Source organism: Heliangelus exortis, chromosome 2 (genome assembly GCF_036169615.1).
Source record: "Heliangelus exortis chromosome 2, bHelExo1.hap1, whole genome shotgun sequence".
Lineage (NCBI taxonomy): Eukaryota > Metazoa > Chordata > Aves > Apodiformes > Trochilidae > Heliangelus > Heliangelus exortis.
In genome coordinates this window covers 20,874,769-20,893,812 of record NC_092423.1, presented here as the reverse complement: position 1 = coordinate 20,893,812, position 19,044 = coordinate 20,874,769, and the positions used below count along the sequence as shown (strand labels likewise).

Genomic DNA, 19,044 nt, shown 5'->3' with positions numbered 1-19,044 from the left:
CACCTTACTGTTATTCCCACTCACTGTGCTGCCTCTGAAATTTTGATTGCAGAATCGTTGTGTGGAACTGCAGCCTAATAAGTAGAATTCTCTTCTTGCAGGGTGCATGCCTTCCCTCTGGTTTCTGCATAGTAGTTCTTATAATTTACAAACTAAATTTTATGGTGAATTCATCTGAAGTAAAAATAAGGATTACAGTTCTGTGTAGAATAGGAAGTCTTATGGTGAACGTGGATTTTTTGTGTGTGTGTAGATATAATAAATTAAAAATATTGAGTATGTTAAAAAAATAACTGCAATATGAATAGTTTTTCTTCAATATATTCACAAATAGATTACTTTAAGGCATTTTTCTTAATTACTTTTTTTTTCTTGTTTTTTTTTTACCTTTTATAAGTTGTACTGGCACATGTGGAAGAATATTTGGTTTTGAGGCTTTCTCATTACTTTAGTCGTTTTTAGTATGACTTTGGATTCCTTAATGAAAAAAATCTCAGGCTAATGGGTCTTGTTCCTGAATTGCTGAGGTCTTTGTCATACATCCTACCTTTGTAGGTAGTTTTAACAATTTGGTTTAACAATTAATGGACACACTTTTTTGGTGTTTGTGCTCAAATTACATTGAAAGGCCTACTCATACAGTAATGCTTAAAAAAGGCAATAATTTCTGAATATTTTAGCATGTAGACTTTCTCTATTAAATTTCTCAATGAGAACTCCTGCGTAATTAATAAGTAACAGGCAGCACTTGCCTTATGGCCCTCATTTGGAATAATTGGTGATATGATGGTATACAACAAGCAATATGTTGTCTTGCTGTGTGACAGCATTTTCTATAATTAGTACTACTAAATATGAACGGGACATTTCTGTAAAATACAGACACTGCCAAATATAGTATAGCTGAGCAGTGGTGTAACATAATGTTAGTTCTTGAGTATCAGCTCAATAGAAAAATAATAGGAAAAATAATTTTGTTTCCAAAAAAAAAAGCTACTATAAATACTGCAGAAATTAATAAAATCTCTTAGTTTGAATTTGCCCTCTGTTTTCTTCCTGTCCTGCCTACTCTCTTTCAGGCTTATTTTTTCAGGGCTGTTCACAGATTATATGCCCATGATGATTCCTACCCCAGCCTTGCTTAGCTTTCCACTATCTTTAAAGACAGAACAAAGTAGCAGAAAGTCACACAGATTTTACTATACTAAACTATGTCTGAAGCTCCCATTCAAAATCTTTCTTAAATATCCTGTTTACAATATTTCTGTCTATGACAACATTGAATTCTATTTTTATTGATTTGAAAATTTGATGTAGAGTGACTAACAGGTTTTTTAGCACTTATTTTCTCATTGCATATTTTCTTTATAAATGTTATTCTGTGGATTAAAAAAGACTCTGAAGAATGTAGTGGTGGCAATTAAAAAAGGTGGTAGGAAGGGTGCTGGTTACTGTTATGCAAGCAGATGTTCTTAGCTGTGTGTATGGAGTACAGAGAAGTAGGTGCATGGACTACAGAGAATTGCAGTTCTCTTAATTGCAAGGGATTTTATGCCTTCTGGAGTGTTAACAGTAATTCTCACTAACTACAAAAAGTAATGTAACTGTAAGAGGTTTTAATAAGCAATCCTACAGATAGAAATGGCTACAACTGTTAATTTTTTTTTTCAATGTTGTACTTACAAGCTGCTAAATAATTCACAGGCAATGTTAAGGAGAGCTTGCTGTCTGTTAACATTGTCATACCTTGTCATGTGTACAGGAGGAAATGTTCATTCTATTCAATTTTTCAAAATCTGTCTTGTTTTTTTAGGCCTAAGGACTGTCTCCGTTCTATTATGAAGAGAGTAAACCATAAAGATCCTCATGTTGCTATGCAAGCATTAACAGTAGGTTCTTTTCAATGTAGTGCTTTTCATTTCTGAATAGTTATAGTGCAAAAAAACCTTCTCTGCATTTTAATCTTTCTTTCTTTAGCTTTTAGGAGCATGTGTATCGAACTGTGGTAAAATCTTTCATTTAGAAGTCTGCTCAAGAGATTTTGCCAGTGAAGTAAGCAATGTGTTGAATAAGGTAATGCATGACTTTGATTTATACAATTCATAGAAAAGTCAAAGCAGACAGAGAAAAGTTAAATCTAGAAATTGTCTAGATAGTTTATATTTTCAGTAACATGAAATTACTTGAATTTAAGGGATTAAGATCAGATTCCTACATTATTTAACTGGTTTCTACTGTGCTTGCAGGGTCATCCAAAAGTCTGTGAGAAGCTGAAGGCCCTTATGGTGGAATGGACTGATGAATTCAAGAATGATCCACAGCTTAGTTTAATATCTGCTATGATAAAAAATCTTAAGGAGCAAGGAGTTACTTTCCCAGCTATTGGTTCACAGGTATGTTAAATTTTGGGATTTTTCTTAAAGGATATCACAGATTCTTTTTATTCTCAGTTCTGTATTTTGCAGTTTGTAGTCTTGAATTTGGTAATGGTTTTGGCAAAAAAAATGAAATCTCTCTAGTCCTAATAAAACACTCCTTTGAATTATGTAATGCTCTGGTTTACTTTAGATTTTTAGATAGCAGGTAAATACAAATAAAAATGATGAACTCAGTGCATTGTCAGGTTTTTTAAAATGCATTTTTTCATCTTTTACTTTTGGCTAGGCTGCTGAACAGGCAAAAGCAAGTCCGGCTCTAGTTGCCAAAGATCCTGGTACAGTAGCCAACAAAAAGGAAGAGGAAGATTTAGCTAAAGGTGAGTGCATTAACTTGCTGATGTGATGAATATATTGGTAAATATCTAATAAAGTGGAAACAAATATTTTGCTTCATTCCTCTATGTTAATAGTAAATTTATGGATTATAGTTTTGATTTCTGTTCCTTTTTGTACCCTTCCTGGAGAGGCAGAGATTAAAATTACTCTATGGGTAAAAAAATATGAAATGTTCCTGGTTTGTACTTTTCTCCCTTGCCAAGCTGCAACAACAGAGTAAAATATATGCAAAAATCTCATATTAATGACGTGCTCCACCATGGAAATGTTCTGCACTTGAATTTTCCCTGTCCCTGGGGCAAATGAAGCACATTCATTTGCAAGTTAAACTTTTGATGGAAGGACAAAATAAGGATTATACACAAGGTTGTATTCAGTATTTTGGGTGTAAGTTTAAACTTTTATTCCTTTGAATAGATCTTCTGTAGTATACTTTAAGACTTTGAAGTAAGTGGCTGGTAAATGCCTCCCTGTGGTCCCAGTAAATAAAACTAGGATTGTTTCTTTTGATATTCTGTAGTACTAAGGTATAATTAAAGGTTGTGCACTGATCCTACACCAGAAGTGTGTGTAGAGTTATTTTTAGAGTAGTTTGATCTTCGTCATCTAGATACCTTTTTTTGATGTTGAACTTCTTTTGTGTAGACCTCAAGTGTTAGCCCTTGTGTGTAGCAAAGCTTTGGGCTTAATGTTGTAACAGTGTATGAGTTAAGTTCTTGAGATTGTAGTTGGTGGATGTTTGCAGCTTCTCACCTTAGACAAAAAGTTGTTTTTTTTGTTTAGCTGTTATCTAATATACTGTTGATTTACTTAAATCACCATTAGCCCATCCGTATACATTACTAATGGTTTCTTCAACAGTGCACCCACCAAAGGAGTCAGAGAGGTTGTGGAGTCTCTGTTCTTGTAGATAATCAAAAGCTGGACATGGGCCCCGGGGAGGTAGCTCTGCTTGAGCAGGGAATTGGACAAAATGACCTCCAGAGATGCCTTCCAACCTCAACCAATCTGTGTGATTCTCTGTTTCTATTAATTTGGACCAATGACCTCTGATATCACAAAGAAACAATGTGTACCTGAATAGCTGAATTTCTTTAATGTTTCAAGACATCTTGAGAAGTTGAACATCTTGTCTATGCCAATAAGAATACTTGACATCAGTTAAAGTTAATAACAATAATATAAAAATAAAAATTACTTATGTGAAGTTCACTTCATTTGTGTTTAGGTGCTATTTATTCATTCTGTCCATACTGAAAGTCTCAGTAAATCTATAGGCAGAATTGTGCTCTCTGGTAATAAAGCATCTTTTTGGTTTTTACCATTATTTCTAGGTGAAAGGCAGAAGTTGATCATGACATAGCAGGACTGGAATTATTCTAAAAGTTTTTACACTGTTAAATTTTGTATGTTTCAACCCATTTTTGTAAGGAAATGACATGTGAGTAACTCTTCTTTTGTAGCTATTGAACTGTCGCTAAAAGAACAAAGGCAACAGCAAACAACACTTTCCAGTTTGTATCCAAGCACCTCAAGCCTTTTAACAAATCCCAAACATGAGGGCCGAAAGGTTCGTGCAATCTATGATTTTGAGGCTGCTGAAGACAACGAATTAACTTTTAAAGCTGGAGAACTTATAACTATTCTTGATGACAGGTAATTTATAGAGAATGCCTACTAGAAGTATATTACAAAGTAAAAATAAATTGAGAATAATTGTATCTTCTATGCAGACTCATCTATTGGAATACAGTTGCAATAAGATATATTTACATAGTAAACACTTTATTTAGTTATCTCCTAGATTTTTTACATACAAAGGTAATTGCATAAAGATTCTTGTTTAAAGATTTCTGCCTATATAGAAATTGTATTTTTGTACAAGTAGTAGAAAGGCCTTGTAAAGTGCAATTCTTAAGAAAATTCCATGTGAGGATGTTTTTTTTAATGTATGGGTTTTTAAATTATTTTTTTATCTTTAGTGATCCAAATTGGTGGAAAGGTGAAACTCATCAGGGTATAGGATTGTTTCCATCTAATTTTGTAACAGCTGATCTTTCTGCTGAGCCAGAAATGAGTAAGTAACTATTTTTTTGTACGTGTTAAGCCTTGCCATGACACAAGGGGTACTTTTCTGTGTTGTACTTTTTAAATTTCCTTTCCCTATGATGGAGTTCAGTTACAAGTTATTGTGATTCTCAGAGTGACCCTGAGGAGCCTTTGCTGTGTTCTCAAAAGCAGCAGTCATATCTGTGTGTGACAGATCAAGGTTGTCCGAACGGATATCTGCTGTAAAATATGTTGCTGTCTACTGCTGACTTTGACAGTAGCTTCCTTCAACAAGTAGCTTCCTTGAGACTCATTTAACAACTCCATTGACACCTAGATAAATGTAGGCAACAGCAGTTTCCTTCCAAATTGCCTTTTTGCCTGGTTGCAGTGGTATATGTCTCATCAAGGAAAAACCAAAGGCCCCAGGCCAGATGAGGCCTTTGAATATGTACATGTGCATAATAGGAGGAGCATTGTCTACCTACTGGTTACCATGTATCTATTTATATCAGCTTAACCTACTGTAAAAATTTATATTAAAATGTTAAATATTAGACAAGGTTTAAAGATGCTAGAACTGATTTCTGTAAATTTGATGGGGTTGCAAGAAGAATCTCCTGTGATAAGTGTAGCAAAGGTATGAGCAGGTCAGCAGAGTTTTTTGTTGTGGCCTTCAGTAAGGAGGAGTGAGATTTTTTTCAGGTACTATTCGATGGAGAAGGAATAGCACAATTTAGGAACTTTTGAGTCTATACTTTGCTCTGGACAAAAGAAGGTTTCAGTTTGTCACCAATGATTTTACCAGTTTTCTCTTAAACCTGACCCACTAGTCCTATTTCGTTTTCTTATTTATTTTTTTTTTAATTTTCACAGTAGATGCTTCAAATGCAAAGTACTGAGATGAGATACTAGGTGCTATTATGTTTTTGTCATTGTTTTGTTTATTTCTATTTTATAAAATGAAATCTGTCTGTTTATCTTACAGTGAAAGCTGAGAAGAAAACAGTGCAGTTCAGTGATGAAGTTCAAGTAGAGACAATAGAACCTGAGCCTGAACCAGTTTATATTGATGAAGTAAGTGTGATACAAGTATTGATTTTCAACTGCCAGTTCATTTAAATATATGCATTCATACTGTACCTCAAGAACAATCTGAAATATCAGGAGAACATAATCAAAAGAGAACGGGAAAGGAAAAAATTAATAATCTGCAGTATTCTAATGTATTTGTGTGTCCCAAAGTTCTTCAGAATTTCTGAAACTGGATGTGGAAACTATTCCATTTAGTGCCCTATTCCAGGATTGTACAGCTGTTCACCTCCAAACTAGAAGCTTGGTTGGACTGACGCATTTACTTTCAAGTTTTGCTTTAAGTACTTAAGGATATCTCAGTGATACCCACCCTGAATGCTGGCTTAGATTTATTTCCAGTATAATCATCTCCCCACAGTCTGAAAAGTCTCTTTCCTCCTCTGCAAATTGAGTTTTCTGTTGTTTTGTCAGTAATGTGTTTGTGAGATTTGCGCAATCTCGTCACAGGGATTCTGCAGGGTTCCCAGAAACTCCCAGATCAAGATGCTTTTCCCTGCCATTTTCTTTTTTTTTTCATTTCTCTCCCAGGGGTCTTAAAACTGTTCCTTTGAGAATTTATTGCTTTCTCTCTCATGACCTTCCATTTCTTTCTCAACTAGGGTTCTGGCATTGCTTTTTGAAGTGAAAAAATCAGTTACAGCCTTCCTGAAGTCCTATTTAACTCCTGCCTCAAATATTCTTCCTCCCAACAGATCTAAGTTTGTAATGTGCCCAAATAGCTTATCTCAGCCCTGCCTATAAGTGCCTTCCACCTTTTGTTTTCTGTTATTCCCTGCTAGTTTATATGTTAGTGTTTTGTTCTGAAAATTATCATAGTATAATTTTAAAGGAAGTGGTTTGTTTAGTTTCTTCTGCCTTTCCTGAGATTTAGGAGGAAAAAACATGGGTTTAGTGTTTGCTTTGATACGACCTATGTAACTCTGGCATGTTAAAGGCTATTTCCTTGATAGCACTCAGCTAAAAAGTTAATTCTAATAATTTACATATAATGTTTGGTCAAGCAGTACAGTTGATCTCAAGACATATTTTTAAGAGTCTATGGTTCTTAATTTACACCCTTTTCTATTTTTATAAATAGGTTGCACTTAAGCTGGTTAATCAAGGATGGCTTATTCTGAAATCAGCTATATAATCCCTCCCCACATAATTTTAAAGAAACTCTTTCATCAGTATTAATAATGACATTGCTCATGTGCTGATAGGCGTTGGAAAATGCAGAATAGTTTTCAGTGAACTTAGATTTAAGTACCCTTTTTAAAAAAAATACTCTTTATGCATTCTGTCAAAACTTTTGCACTAATCCCACTAGGTGGTAGTATTGCATATATAATAACTAGAAAGGGAAAATAGAAACTACTCAGAAAATATGGCTTAGAATGAGTTCTGGGAATAAAGGGTTGTTCTGGACATTTCACTTGTTTCTACTAATAATTTTTATCATTGGGCTTTTCATTGTTCAAACATCCTCATTTCTATGAAGGAATTTCTATGTGTGATTTGTGTTTTATTAAAGTTAGTCTAGATGATTTGCAAATCCCAAGTGATCCAAATGCCTACTTTAAATAGCTGCTTTAATTTACTATCCGGAAACTGTTAACTCTTCCTCTCCCCGTGTATGCCCTAAGTTACACAATTTGTGTTCTAGGATAAAATGGATCAACTCTTGCAGATGTTACAAAGTGCAGATCCATCTGATGACCAGCCAGACCTCCCAGAATTGCTTCATCTTGAGGGTAAGAAAGTTTCATGGGGCTTCTTGTTGTTTTCCTCTCTAGCAATTACCTATATCAATTATAAACTATATGAACTATAAAAATAATTCAGCTTAATGTGCCCACCACAACCGAGCCTGAAAAAGGGGCCTGAGCAGTAATTATCTTCTCAGTTCCTGTTTCCCAGTGCTAAGAGACTGAAGTGCAAGACCTGTAAATTAATCCTGTTTTAGGAACTGCACATCAGGGATGTGTCTGCACATACTGTAGTTCTTCTAAAGCTGAAGGAGGGTAGGAAGAAACATGGATGTCTTAAGTGCCTCATGTAGTTATAGAGGCTGTTGTCTAAGTGGATTGTCAGGACAGAGGCAAAGAAATTAAAGGTATGTTTGCCAACCAACCTCCAGGTAGAGGTTTTACAGTAGAATCTTCTTTCAAAATGTGTTGTGAGATCCTTAGAACGATGCTGAATTTTATATTAAACTGTGGAACTACTCCTGTAATCTGAAAACTGTAGTGTAGTCAGATGATAACTCCTCAGCCATCTGCAAGAGCATTTGCCATATGCTTGTCTGTGTATAGTTCTACAATGCCATATTCAAGACTGTATTTGCTCTACACTCAGGTCTTGGGTAGCTGGGTAGGTATAGTTTCTGGGAATTGTCTTATAGATATGTGTTGCATCTTGGGTTCCTGCCAGTGGTGGCAGGTGCTAATCAACATTTGAAAAAACCCACTATTTTCTTCCTCCATCCACATGTCCAGTCACTGATGTCTTTAAATTGGAGAGCTCATCCCAATACTTTGAGGAGCTCAGTGTTTGTGGTTGGCAGTAGTGCAGACATATAAGCAGTCCTTCTAATGCCTCTTACCACACCTCGTGTTATACATAAAAATAGTCAGAATTTACACCAGGTTTTACATCTTTTCCCAGAGTTTCTGCCCTCCCTGAAGAAGAGATCACCCTTCAGATTTACTTGAACTCTTTTGTGCAAAATAGTTTTAGTTTTGCACTCCCTGGATGTTGTGTTATGTTTCACTGTCTTTATTTTCTTTTTAAAATCTCATATTTAGGTACCACTACTGAAAGATTCTGCTGTATTTTATTCTTAAATTGTTCATGACACTGCCTCTATTACTGTAAATTTTTTGGCATACAGATTATAGGAAGGATTTAAAAAAAACAATGGGTTAGCATCTACACATTGCAATCTGATAATTTTTGAGAAAGCTCCTTTCTGACTTGCAGTATGGAGAGGTTTATTACTCTGTGTTTTATTGTCTTTCTATTCTAGCAATGTGCCACCAGATGGGACCTCTCATAGATGAAAAGTTGGAAGATATAGACAGGTAAGGTACACGTGTTTGGACTCAAATTAAATTTGTCCTTTAATAGACCTCTGTTATTAGTTAATGATATCTTAATAATATTTGGGCATATTGGCAAATAAAATAGGTGTATTTATTAGTAGCTTCTCATCTTGGTGGAGGCCTGAAGGTTTTTTTTTCCTAGTTACATAGTATTTTATAGCATTGTATCATTTGATGTTATGGCACTTGTCAGGCATTGCTTCATAGGCAGTACAAGCATGTCTCTTATTACACCTCATGAAAATTTTCCTGTATTGTCTGTTCTGTTCTGAAGTTATCTAAACTGTAGAATAATCTGTAAAATATATTTTCTAGGAAGCATTCAGAACTTTCAGAGCTCAATGTTAAAGCAATGGAGGCTCTTTCTTTGTATAACAAACTGATGAATGAAGACCCAATGTATTCCATGTATGCAAAACTACAAAACCAACAGTACTATATGCAGTCATCTGGTGTTTCTGGCTCTCAGGTATGTATGTAACTTTTAATGGCCATTGACATTATCAAGTACATACTGAGCTATGTTGATTTCTTAAATATTATTAATGATAAACAGTTCTCCAGATGAGCTAAATTATTCACAAAACTTGCTCATATATTTTTTTTACATTATACTTTTCTAGATGGCTTAAATAAATATATGCCAATAAGGGTTTTTTTATGATCTCTCTTACCTTAATGCTGGGTTAAAATAATCTTTCTGCCTCAGATAAAAACTCTCAAGACCAGTGTTTTCTTGCAACACAGTATGTAAAAAACAAAAAGTTTGTGATCAGATGAGAACTTTGAATATGCTCCTTTTTCAAGTTGTAACACTTCTAGGTCTTTTCTGCTCAATTGGTTTTTGAACAAGGAAAAACCCATCTTTTATTGACTGGCACATAAAATTAAAAACTAAAGATGCCAGTCTCTTGTGTAATGGGTCTAAGAAAATAAAGAACCAAAGGAGTACAATTTCTGCTTAAAACTATGCATTCCCCATCCTAAAATCAATCCTTTTGATTTCCTTTTTTGAAATACCAATGGAAGTTTTTTTTGACTGAGTAAAAAAAAAATTCAAGCCAACTCAATACCTCTGCAGTATTATATAAACATTGAAATGGATTTAGTTTTAAAAGAAACTGAAAGAAAATACATATTTGTAGGAAGCTAAAAGAAGAGAATGCATTATATTATAGAGGAACACTGTCTTCTGTTCATATGTGATAAGCAATCATATTGTGAGCCTATGCAATAATTTGAGTGTTCAATAAATGGGCATGTGTCTGGGGATTGTTAAAGGGAAAAACTGAATTTAGTGGTCAAGATGAACCAGTATAAAGTTGTGAAAAGTTAGGAAATCTCATGCTTTTCCTGCCTTCTAAAATTCGTGAGCAATATGGATAAACCTTTTATGAATATATAATCTGACATTCATGTATCTTAAGATAGGAGAGCTGTATGTTGTAAGTTTAGATTAATTCAATTGTGTGAGAGACATGGTAATTCCTTCTCATTCTTTGTGCTAAGCCAAAGATTCAAAACAAAAGCAGAGAGTTTAGAAATTTAGTTGTGATTTAGAAAACGCTTAACACATCTATTAAGAAGCTTTTTCTCTAGTTAGTTACAGAACACAAATTTATTTTCAATTGAAATTCTTTAAGATCTCTTTTTGCCTTCTGCTCCACTCAAGTAATTTTACAATGGCAGTCTGAACGGTTACATGAAAAGACATGAATTTTAGTGACTACTTAGTGAAAGCTATCTGGGTATCAAAAAATTTTCTGCTTTAGGCTGCTATTTATTACATGATTTTAATCCTTCAGTATTTTCATTCAAAAGTAGAAGCTCTTAATTAGTATAATTTATAGCCATTAAAATAAAATTTGGAATACAATTTTCCCAGTACACTATGTGACCTTTTTAGTACTGGAGTCTGACATTAGAAATGTAAATAGTGTCTTTCGAAAATCTGGTATTTTTTTCATTCTGCAACACCTAATAGGAGACAATAAGTTGTTTTCTATTAAAATATCAGTAATAAAAGGTTTGAGAGACTTCTGTAAGTTCTAATTTCAAATATTTAATACCGGATTTTCTTGTATTTTATTTTTAATATGCCTTTATTTAACTTTCTAGGTTTATCCAGGGCAACCTCAAAGTAACACATATTTGGTGGCAGGGAGTACACAGATGGGCCATGTTCAAGGCTATAATCTCCCTCCTGAACAACTCTCTTCTCTCAGCCAAGGCACAGTTACTCCATCTGCCAGCTCAGTACTGCCTGGTCAGCCTGCACAGACATCATACACAAAGTAATTTAAAATTTGATTTTCCTATTCCAGTTTAAAGCTATTTAAACATAAAAAATAATAGTTAAAGGAGATTTTTTTTTCCTTACAGAACTATAATTTTAAGCATGACAGAAAGATACTTCACTACAGATATTTCCAGTGTTTTTTATTGATGTTGTTTATTTGATAAAAATCCCTGGCAAACTTCAAACTTCTCTGTTGTTTTTATAATTTTCTCTAGTTTTTAATGCTTTATATAAGAAATGCATAATTTCAATACAGATTTTTAGAAAAGAAAAATTAGACAACATTAAATAGATGTGACTGATTAATTTTTAATTTTAGATAACTTAATGACCACTTCCGATAATTTACTGATGAAGATTATTTTCTGCTCTGGCTGGCTTTGCATAGATTCTGAGACAGTGTAGATTGTATGTTTCTTTCCACATATTTTACTGTGGAAGCATGGGGAGAATTCCACTTATTTTGCAGAAGAAGTGAATGGGATATGAACAGTTAAACGTATACAGCTTCCTGATAAAAAGCAGCTACCAGTGGCTTTCTGCTTTGGCTAAGCTACCTCTATGTGAAAATGTTTTGAATTGACCCCAGGGAAAGATGAGGGCAGGTTTTTTTCCTCTATAAAATGGTTTCATTTTATAAAGTTGGGAGAGACATACGACTTCAGTTATTGAAGTATTTGTTAATCTCTGTCCCCAAGAGTTACTTATTTGGAGTCTATTGATATTGATAAAGTGATATTGATAAAGTATTCTGCATACTTCACCTATTTGTGAGCAGAATGGAAGATAGATGGCATTTCATGTTACACATCAAAATAGAACAAAGTATAGATTTGCAGTCTAGTTTTAAATCCATGGGAAGTGTGTTAGGTGTATTTAAATCTGAGGAATGTGTTTGAGTTTTAGTCAGAATATTCATTTGCCATAGTTGTAAATATGCAAGGTGTCCAGAGTTAGGAGATGTTTGTGTATGTATGTATATATAAAACAGCTGAAGAAGCAGTAAAGTGTTGCTGATCTGTTGGTAAATTATAAATTCAGCTTTTTTTTTTTTCCCCAATTTTTTTTTTCAGTGCGATGGTTGGCTCTGTTGCTGGAAATACTTACTCAAACCAGGCTGCAGTGTATAGTCCACCACCTGCTACTGTTGATGTTGCTGCTTATCAGAATGCTGGAACTAATATGTCCCAGGTGCCAAACTATAACTTACCATCCACACCTCTGCCACAGACAGCAGGCAGTCAGCAAGCACCTCCACAACAGCCACAGCCTCCACCACCTCAACAACCACAACATAGTTACTCACAGAAGGCTCTGCTATAGGGTCCAGGACTTCTGATTCCCAGTCTTCTTTAACCTCTGCTAAAGGCAGTTGGCAGTTCTATGCGTTTCTTCCTTTAATCTCTTAAACTTTGTTTATCCTCAGCTTAACAAGAATCTATCTTGGTGAACAAGTTCAATTTGCACTGACTTTTTAGGATTTTTTTTTTTAATTTTGCAGAGGAACGTATGTATTTAGGACATTTAATTCCCTTTAAAATGCCTAAAAATTGGTACAAGATTATTTATGTCTGGTAAAATTGGCTAGTCTGTGAAAACTCAACACTTACAAACTGTTGTGGCATATACGTTATGTACATATAGTGTGTGATTGCAGTAGTGGCCATTTCGTATAGCTATGGTGATCATGTGAATATATTTAACACAATGTTTAAAAATAATTTACTTTATTTTGTTTTGATCATGAACTGACAACCAGGTTTAATAGTTTTGTCTCATTTTATGGCAGATGTGGTGTCTTTTTCCAGTGCAGGAAAAACAGTAATTCTGCATATCGTGGCTACACTTACAAGCTAAGGTCTATATACAAATTTACAAACTTAACCTGAGTCTAGGATTTATTACTTCTTGAACTGAACACAAGTATATCATGACTATTAGATTGCTTATCTACCAAAGTAAACTAGTTAACTGGGAAGGGATTTGAGGGGATAACAGCAAATTATGATTCTGCTTCAGATATAATTAATAATTTAAACTACTGTTCACAGGCTGCTATACATATCATGGGACCATGCAACAGATCAGGATCTTGCATTTTATCATGACAAGCATGTAATTTATTTTTTCCAAGTTGTTTTTTTACAATGAGAACCACAACTGTATTTTATGTTTATTGGTAGAGATTACACCAAAGACAGAGGAGTAAGTTGGAGGAGAAATGATGGAGTATTCAACTGGAACACACATGAGTAACACTACTTTATTCTTTAGTCTTCTTAATTAGAACATGGAGAATTATGGACATTTAAATCACTTTGCTGAACAAGCCTTCAGGCTTTATTTTATCTCTTGTGGCCTTGCTTAGCTATTTGTTCTGTTTACTGTTCTTACACAAACACTTTTGCCTTAAACATCTGTTTCAGTTTCCAGTTGTACCATTTGAGATGAACAGCCCTTCTGTAGTGTGAATAGCTTGTGAAGCATCTTATTTCCATTGACTTTCAGGTTACTTTGAATTCTCATCTGCAGAAACATACATTGGCCTTTATAAATCCTTGGATTTCTCAGTAACTTAGCCAGGTGGCTCTTTAAGGGATGGTATTTTCTTCCCACAGCTGAGGTGCTGTAAAATAAGATGGTGAGGGAAGGCAGCATTTTTAGATATGCCTGATAGAGTTTGTTTTACAAAGACTGTTGTCAGTTTGCATTCATGTTCATTCTATTAATGCATCTTGGTTTCCACTTTTCCATCGACTCTGATTCCAATTGGAGCAATACTAGATGACTTCAACATCAGATCTGGGTTTTCAGTCTTGTTAGTGTCTGTGTCAGAATTAGTTTGCTTTTGTGCACTATATTTTAATGTGATCCTTCTGGAATTAAGTGTTGCAATTGTACATTATTTTGTATGCTGACTTCATCCCATACACTGCTGTGTCTGTTCACAATTACCTAACATGCCTTTGTTTCACTGTTTAATAGTCACTGGTATTTTGCCTGTTAATGATTTCAGATGACTGCTTTGCATAGTTGAAAGCTGGGGTGGTTACAAAATATGTCTGTAGCTGATGTGTTCTAGTTTGAGGGTGTTCTAGCCAGCTGGCTGTTTTGATACTAGTATTTTCACATTATTTTTTTTTTTCTCCAGAATTTTTAAGCACCCTCACAAACTGCCATTAAATCTTGGCATCATCACAAATGTCTGTGAAAGTTTAATGGACATACTAAAAAAAAAAAAAAAAAAAAGAAAAAAGAAAAAATCCAAGATATTGTCATAGCTAATTTTTAATAGATTAAAGGGGTGCTTTTCTTTAGAAAGGGCATGTAATATTTCTGCACACACAAAAAAGTCTTACTCCATGGTTTTCCAGCCTGGATTCAGGTAGGGGCTTGAAACATCAAAATAATCCAGCTGACATTGACTGTTTGTATTCTTGGGTTCCCACATGTTAGGTCATGTGTTCCCTAAGAAGGTCCTATGGAGCTTCTGTACAGAAATGACTCAGCAAAAATGCTTTTTGTTACTTAGTTGTCTTGTTTTTAAAATTTTTAAGTCATCTTTCCTTAACACACAGAAATGTTCATTCCTGATTTCTTCTTTGAACACTGAAAACTTATGTTTATCTTCAGTTTTTCTACTTTCCAACTTACTTATTTTGGTCATTTATCCATCTTTAGGAAAACTACACATCTTTCATGTATGTTCATTGTGACCAAAACCACCTTCTAAAATGCAATGCCACTATAAGTTCAAGACAACGGAAGTTCTGAAAAAAAGATGGACACTTTTTATTTTCTTTCATGCCTTTATTAGAGTCACTGCACTAAGATTTTCTGGTAACAAATTGTGAATTTTAGTTGACTTAGAATCAGTTTTCATTGTCCATAGTCAGTGTGGGAGATCACTAGATTTTAAAGTTCAGAATCTTAGTGTTCCTACTGCCTCCTACATTTTCTGTTTCAGATACAATTAAATTGAATTTGGATCTCCATTACTTCATGTTTATTGTTCTCATTTGCCAGAAAAGATTATTTCATCTTCTCCTTTGGTTGTGTCTCATATACTAAATACTCTAAAGTGATGCCTCCTCCTGCCTTGCTAGATGCTGTCATTGCACTAATACCTTCACTCATCCCCTCATGTCCTCCCTAACTGATAATTTAGCAGTTATATTTCAGTTCACTTCCTCTTAGCTGGTTTAATATCATGAATGTGGAGATGCTATTGCTGGGGCTTTTCTTTATTCTGAGATTCTTTATGCATTTTTTTCCCAAGTTCACAGATGTTCTGTCTTGCTGTGGTATTGAACACTGAATATGGGCAAAAAGGGAAAAGTCCATGTACAGCTACTGTATGGAAAAGCTTTTTCACAAATAAAGGAAGTGTCAGGAAGATAACCTTGTTGCAAGTTAAGAATCCCAGCAAATGATTAGTTATTCATGTTCCAATAGAAGACCTAATTTTGGAAAATCTTTTTTCTTTACATGGAAATTGTCAATGAAAGGCTAATGTGTTTTAATAATATTTTGTATAAATCTTTGTTATTTAACCCTTTCACTGAGGAATACAAAAATGTTAATAATTGACTCCATAAGGGGTATTTTAGTGGCTTGTTTATTATGAACTGGAACGTACCCTGGAAAGTGCCTTCTGTGCATTTTACTTCCCTAAGCAAAGCTAGTTTACCCATGTGTATCATCTCAATTTATGTGGCCATAGTAATGATGTCAAGATTTACTGTAAAGCATCCCAGGAAAAATACTGAGGCAGTGTGTTACAATTTCCTACACTGCTGTCCTGGCAGTATTTTCCACAGTGTGCAGTTGCAGTAACAGTTGCAACATGTTTACCCACCTCTTTTCTCTTTTAAGTAACTGGTACCCAGAAAGATGTGTGTGTAATGTCATTGGACAAAGAACACACATGGACAGCAGTAAAACAGCAGTAAAATGGAACAAAATATAAGAATTCCTCAATGCTTCTCAACAGGTGCAGCATATTTCTCTCATGGTACAGTTACTACACCAGTTACAGTCAGTAACTACAGTTACTAACTGAGGTGGGAAGAACTGAAATGAATTTGAGCAACCAGAACTTCAGAGAATTCTGCCAGATTGGAGATGCTTAGATGTAACAAAGGAGATAAATTTAATTTTAATAACATGTACATATTTCGATGATCAAGTCTAGGCTGCTATTATAGTTCTCTGATTTCATCTAGATGGCAGGAACATCAGATTTACAGTGGAGAACTGCTTAATACCTCATTCTCCTTTTTTTTTTTTTTCTTTTTTTTTTTTTTAGTATATTCTCTAATATCACCTTATTTGTTACTCGTATTTCAAATATATCTGTGTAGTCTTTACATGTAAAGGTCTTATTCCTTGTCTGCTGGGTTTCACAGACAGAATGAAAAAGAACGTCTCTAATTACAGCAGCTGCAACAGCACTTTGAATTACATAGCTGCAGCTTCCTTTGGAGAAGGAATCCATGTATCTGTTTTGAAGAACAAGGGAGCATATTTTTTTCAGTTAGAAACTGGGAGGAGAGTTTTTGAAGAAAAGATAAAGTCAAAGTTACAAAAACCTCCATTGCTACAAAACCCTCCATTGCTAAGAGCAGGCAGAATCATTTTTTACTCTGTTATTCAATTTCAGTAGAGCTGACCAACTCCATACTACAGATATTCCTTTTTCATTTTCAGCTGCAATGAAGAATATTGACCTTCATGTGTACACTATCCAACACCTTAGGAAAACATAGGAAGGCCTTGACATTTGAACTTTTTGCTTCAATGTGTAAGAAAGACTATGTACATTTTTGAAGCCTTGTTTCTTAAATTAGTGTTTAAAAACATTCCATTTGCTACTATGTAAAATTGCAGATCTAAACTTCACTTTTCATGCTGCTACCTTGGCAAGAAGGTGGTAGAATTTTTTCTGTTCTTCTATCCTGCATGTGCTTCTGGAAATCCAAATTATTTTTGTCTTTGTCATGAAAAAGAAAAGAGGCCTGCTGCAGTCTGCTTTGGTTTTAATAAAGTGTACACAGTAGCAAAGTGCATTTTTTGGTTTTGTTTGTTTTCATGCTCCCTTTGATGTTGGCATATGTATATATTTAGATATACTGCACTGTTGTACAAGAATTGTTTTAGTAAATAACACTATTTGTAAAAACTGTTGTTTTTGGTATGGATGCAAAATATTAAAGTTGGAGTATTTAGTTCATTATGTTGCAAAGTCAATTTATAACATTTGTGGAAGAATTATCAGAAAAGGATTTTCTTTACTGGAAGGACTTGGAGATGCAGTATGCAAGGTCTGATAGAAGTACTTAGCTCAAATTTTCTGATTTCATGGTGGATGGAGGTGAGCTTTTGGTTGTTTTGAGTTGTTAGGGTTTGTATGATGCTTACATGTAGATTCTGTTTTTACTTTTAAAGGTTTTTATCTGTCATTAACTTCAGGTAAAATCCAACAACACATGGCACTTTTTATATCAAGTATACTGAGTCTCCTGTTTCTTCTGGTAAGAAATAGAACATGAATAATTTAATAGGGTGGTAAAGAACAAATGAAAAAAACTATCTGTACAACCTAATGTGTCTATTTGCTTACAGATCAATAAGCAGGTATAACTGACAGTTACTATGCACAGTTCATTCCATTCCTGATGACAGTAATGCAAAGTAGTGTAAAACATGGTTTTTTAATCCATATGAAATGAGTTGAAGATCAGGCTAAAGCCTTCTTTGTGAGTCTGTGTTACTGCTTAGAATACTGTCACAGCTGAAGCTTGATGGTCTTGACATATGAATGGGTTGTTCTTAAAACAGTGTTAAACTTTATAGGTTCCTTGCTTAAACCAGGGTAAATATCTAAGATCACTATGGAACTCTGAGAGCAATGAGCAGCAGATTAACAGTTTGGCCTGTTCTTAGGGTCTCTTCCAAAAATGCTAGTAAAATGTCTTTGGGTGTTTATGTGGACTATGGGTTAATTCAGTTGAATCACAATTTCTTCATTTCAAGAGAGTATCGATTCAGCTGACAGAATTAAGTGTCCTACAGATTGTAGAAATGAAATGTAATGTCTCCTCTGATTTGGAACAGGGAGGGGGAATAAATACTGATTTTGCTTTAGTGCCTCTCTTTTGAACAGAAGTGGGTAGAATCTGTTAAGATGAGTAGTATGGGAGTTTGTTCCACAGTATTTAAATCTTACTGTAAAATCCAGTCATGTATCTCAGCAACAGGTAAAAGAAGCATCAGTCTGTTTTTACGGGGTCACTTACACTTGATGAACAGGTTCATATGTGATCTCTCTTCATAGTAGTCACTTCATATTGCAATACAAAGCTGCAATGCATTGTCATTACTGTAGCTGGTTTTCAAAATCTTTTGCTACTCTGTTGCAGGACAAAGGCTTCTTTCTCACAATATTTGTAGATTTACCTTATCTGCACTATTTTAAGTCAAGGCTCTTTTCTTTGATGCTAATCATGATCTGTGTTTTAAGCAAGAAATGAGAAAGAAGCCATTGTGAGAGAACATGAGAAATTTCTACTGATTAAGGGAGATTTGAACTTTTTAAAATTCCCTTCAGTGTTGGGAGCATATAATGGCAACATGCAATAATAAAGAAAATCATACTAGAGGAATAAAGGGAAACATTTTCAGTTGTAACTTGAGAGTATCTTCAGAGTGAATCTCTTGAGTTGATACAAATCATAAGATATAT

The 19,044-nt window shown here is 34.5% G+C and overlaps 1 protein-coding gene across 4 annotated transcripts in view; it reads left to right on the top strand.

Annotated features, from left to right (window-relative positions):
* Window positions 1-17,532, top strand: part of STAM (signal transducing adaptor molecule) — a 32,828-nt gene extending 15,296 nt beyond the window's left edge. For 2 of the 4 annotated variants that reach the window (XM_071735122.1, XM_071735123.1), the window contains exons 3-14: window positions 1,814-1,889; window positions 1,978-2,073; window positions 2,247-2,393; window positions 2,665-2,755; window positions 4,238-4,430; window positions 4,757-4,851; window positions 5,812-5,900; window positions 7,564-7,651; window positions 8,926-8,980; window positions 9,317-9,470; window positions 11,120-11,295; window positions 12,374-17,532. In XM_071735122.1, the coding sequence (XP_071591223.1) occupies window positions 1,814-1,889; window positions 1,978-2,073; window positions 2,247-2,393; window positions 2,665-2,755; window positions 4,238-4,430; window positions 4,757-4,851; window positions 5,812-5,900; window positions 7,564-7,651; window positions 8,926-8,980; window positions 9,317-9,470; window positions 11,120-11,295; window positions 12,374-12,623 (1,510 nt within the window). In that variant the 3' untranslated portion in view covers window positions 12,624-17,532. The remainder of the gene's footprint in view (window positions 1-1,813; window positions 1,890-1,977; window positions 2,074-2,246; window positions 2,394-2,664; window positions 2,756-4,237; window positions 4,431-4,756; window positions 4,852-5,811; window positions 5,901-7,563; window positions 7,652-8,925; window positions 8,981-9,316; window positions 9,471-11,119; window positions 11,296-12,373) is intronic. The other 2 variants (XM_071735124.1, XM_071735125.1) reach the window with 2 other exon arrangements.
* Window positions 17,533-19,044: the final 1,512 nt, after the last annotated feature.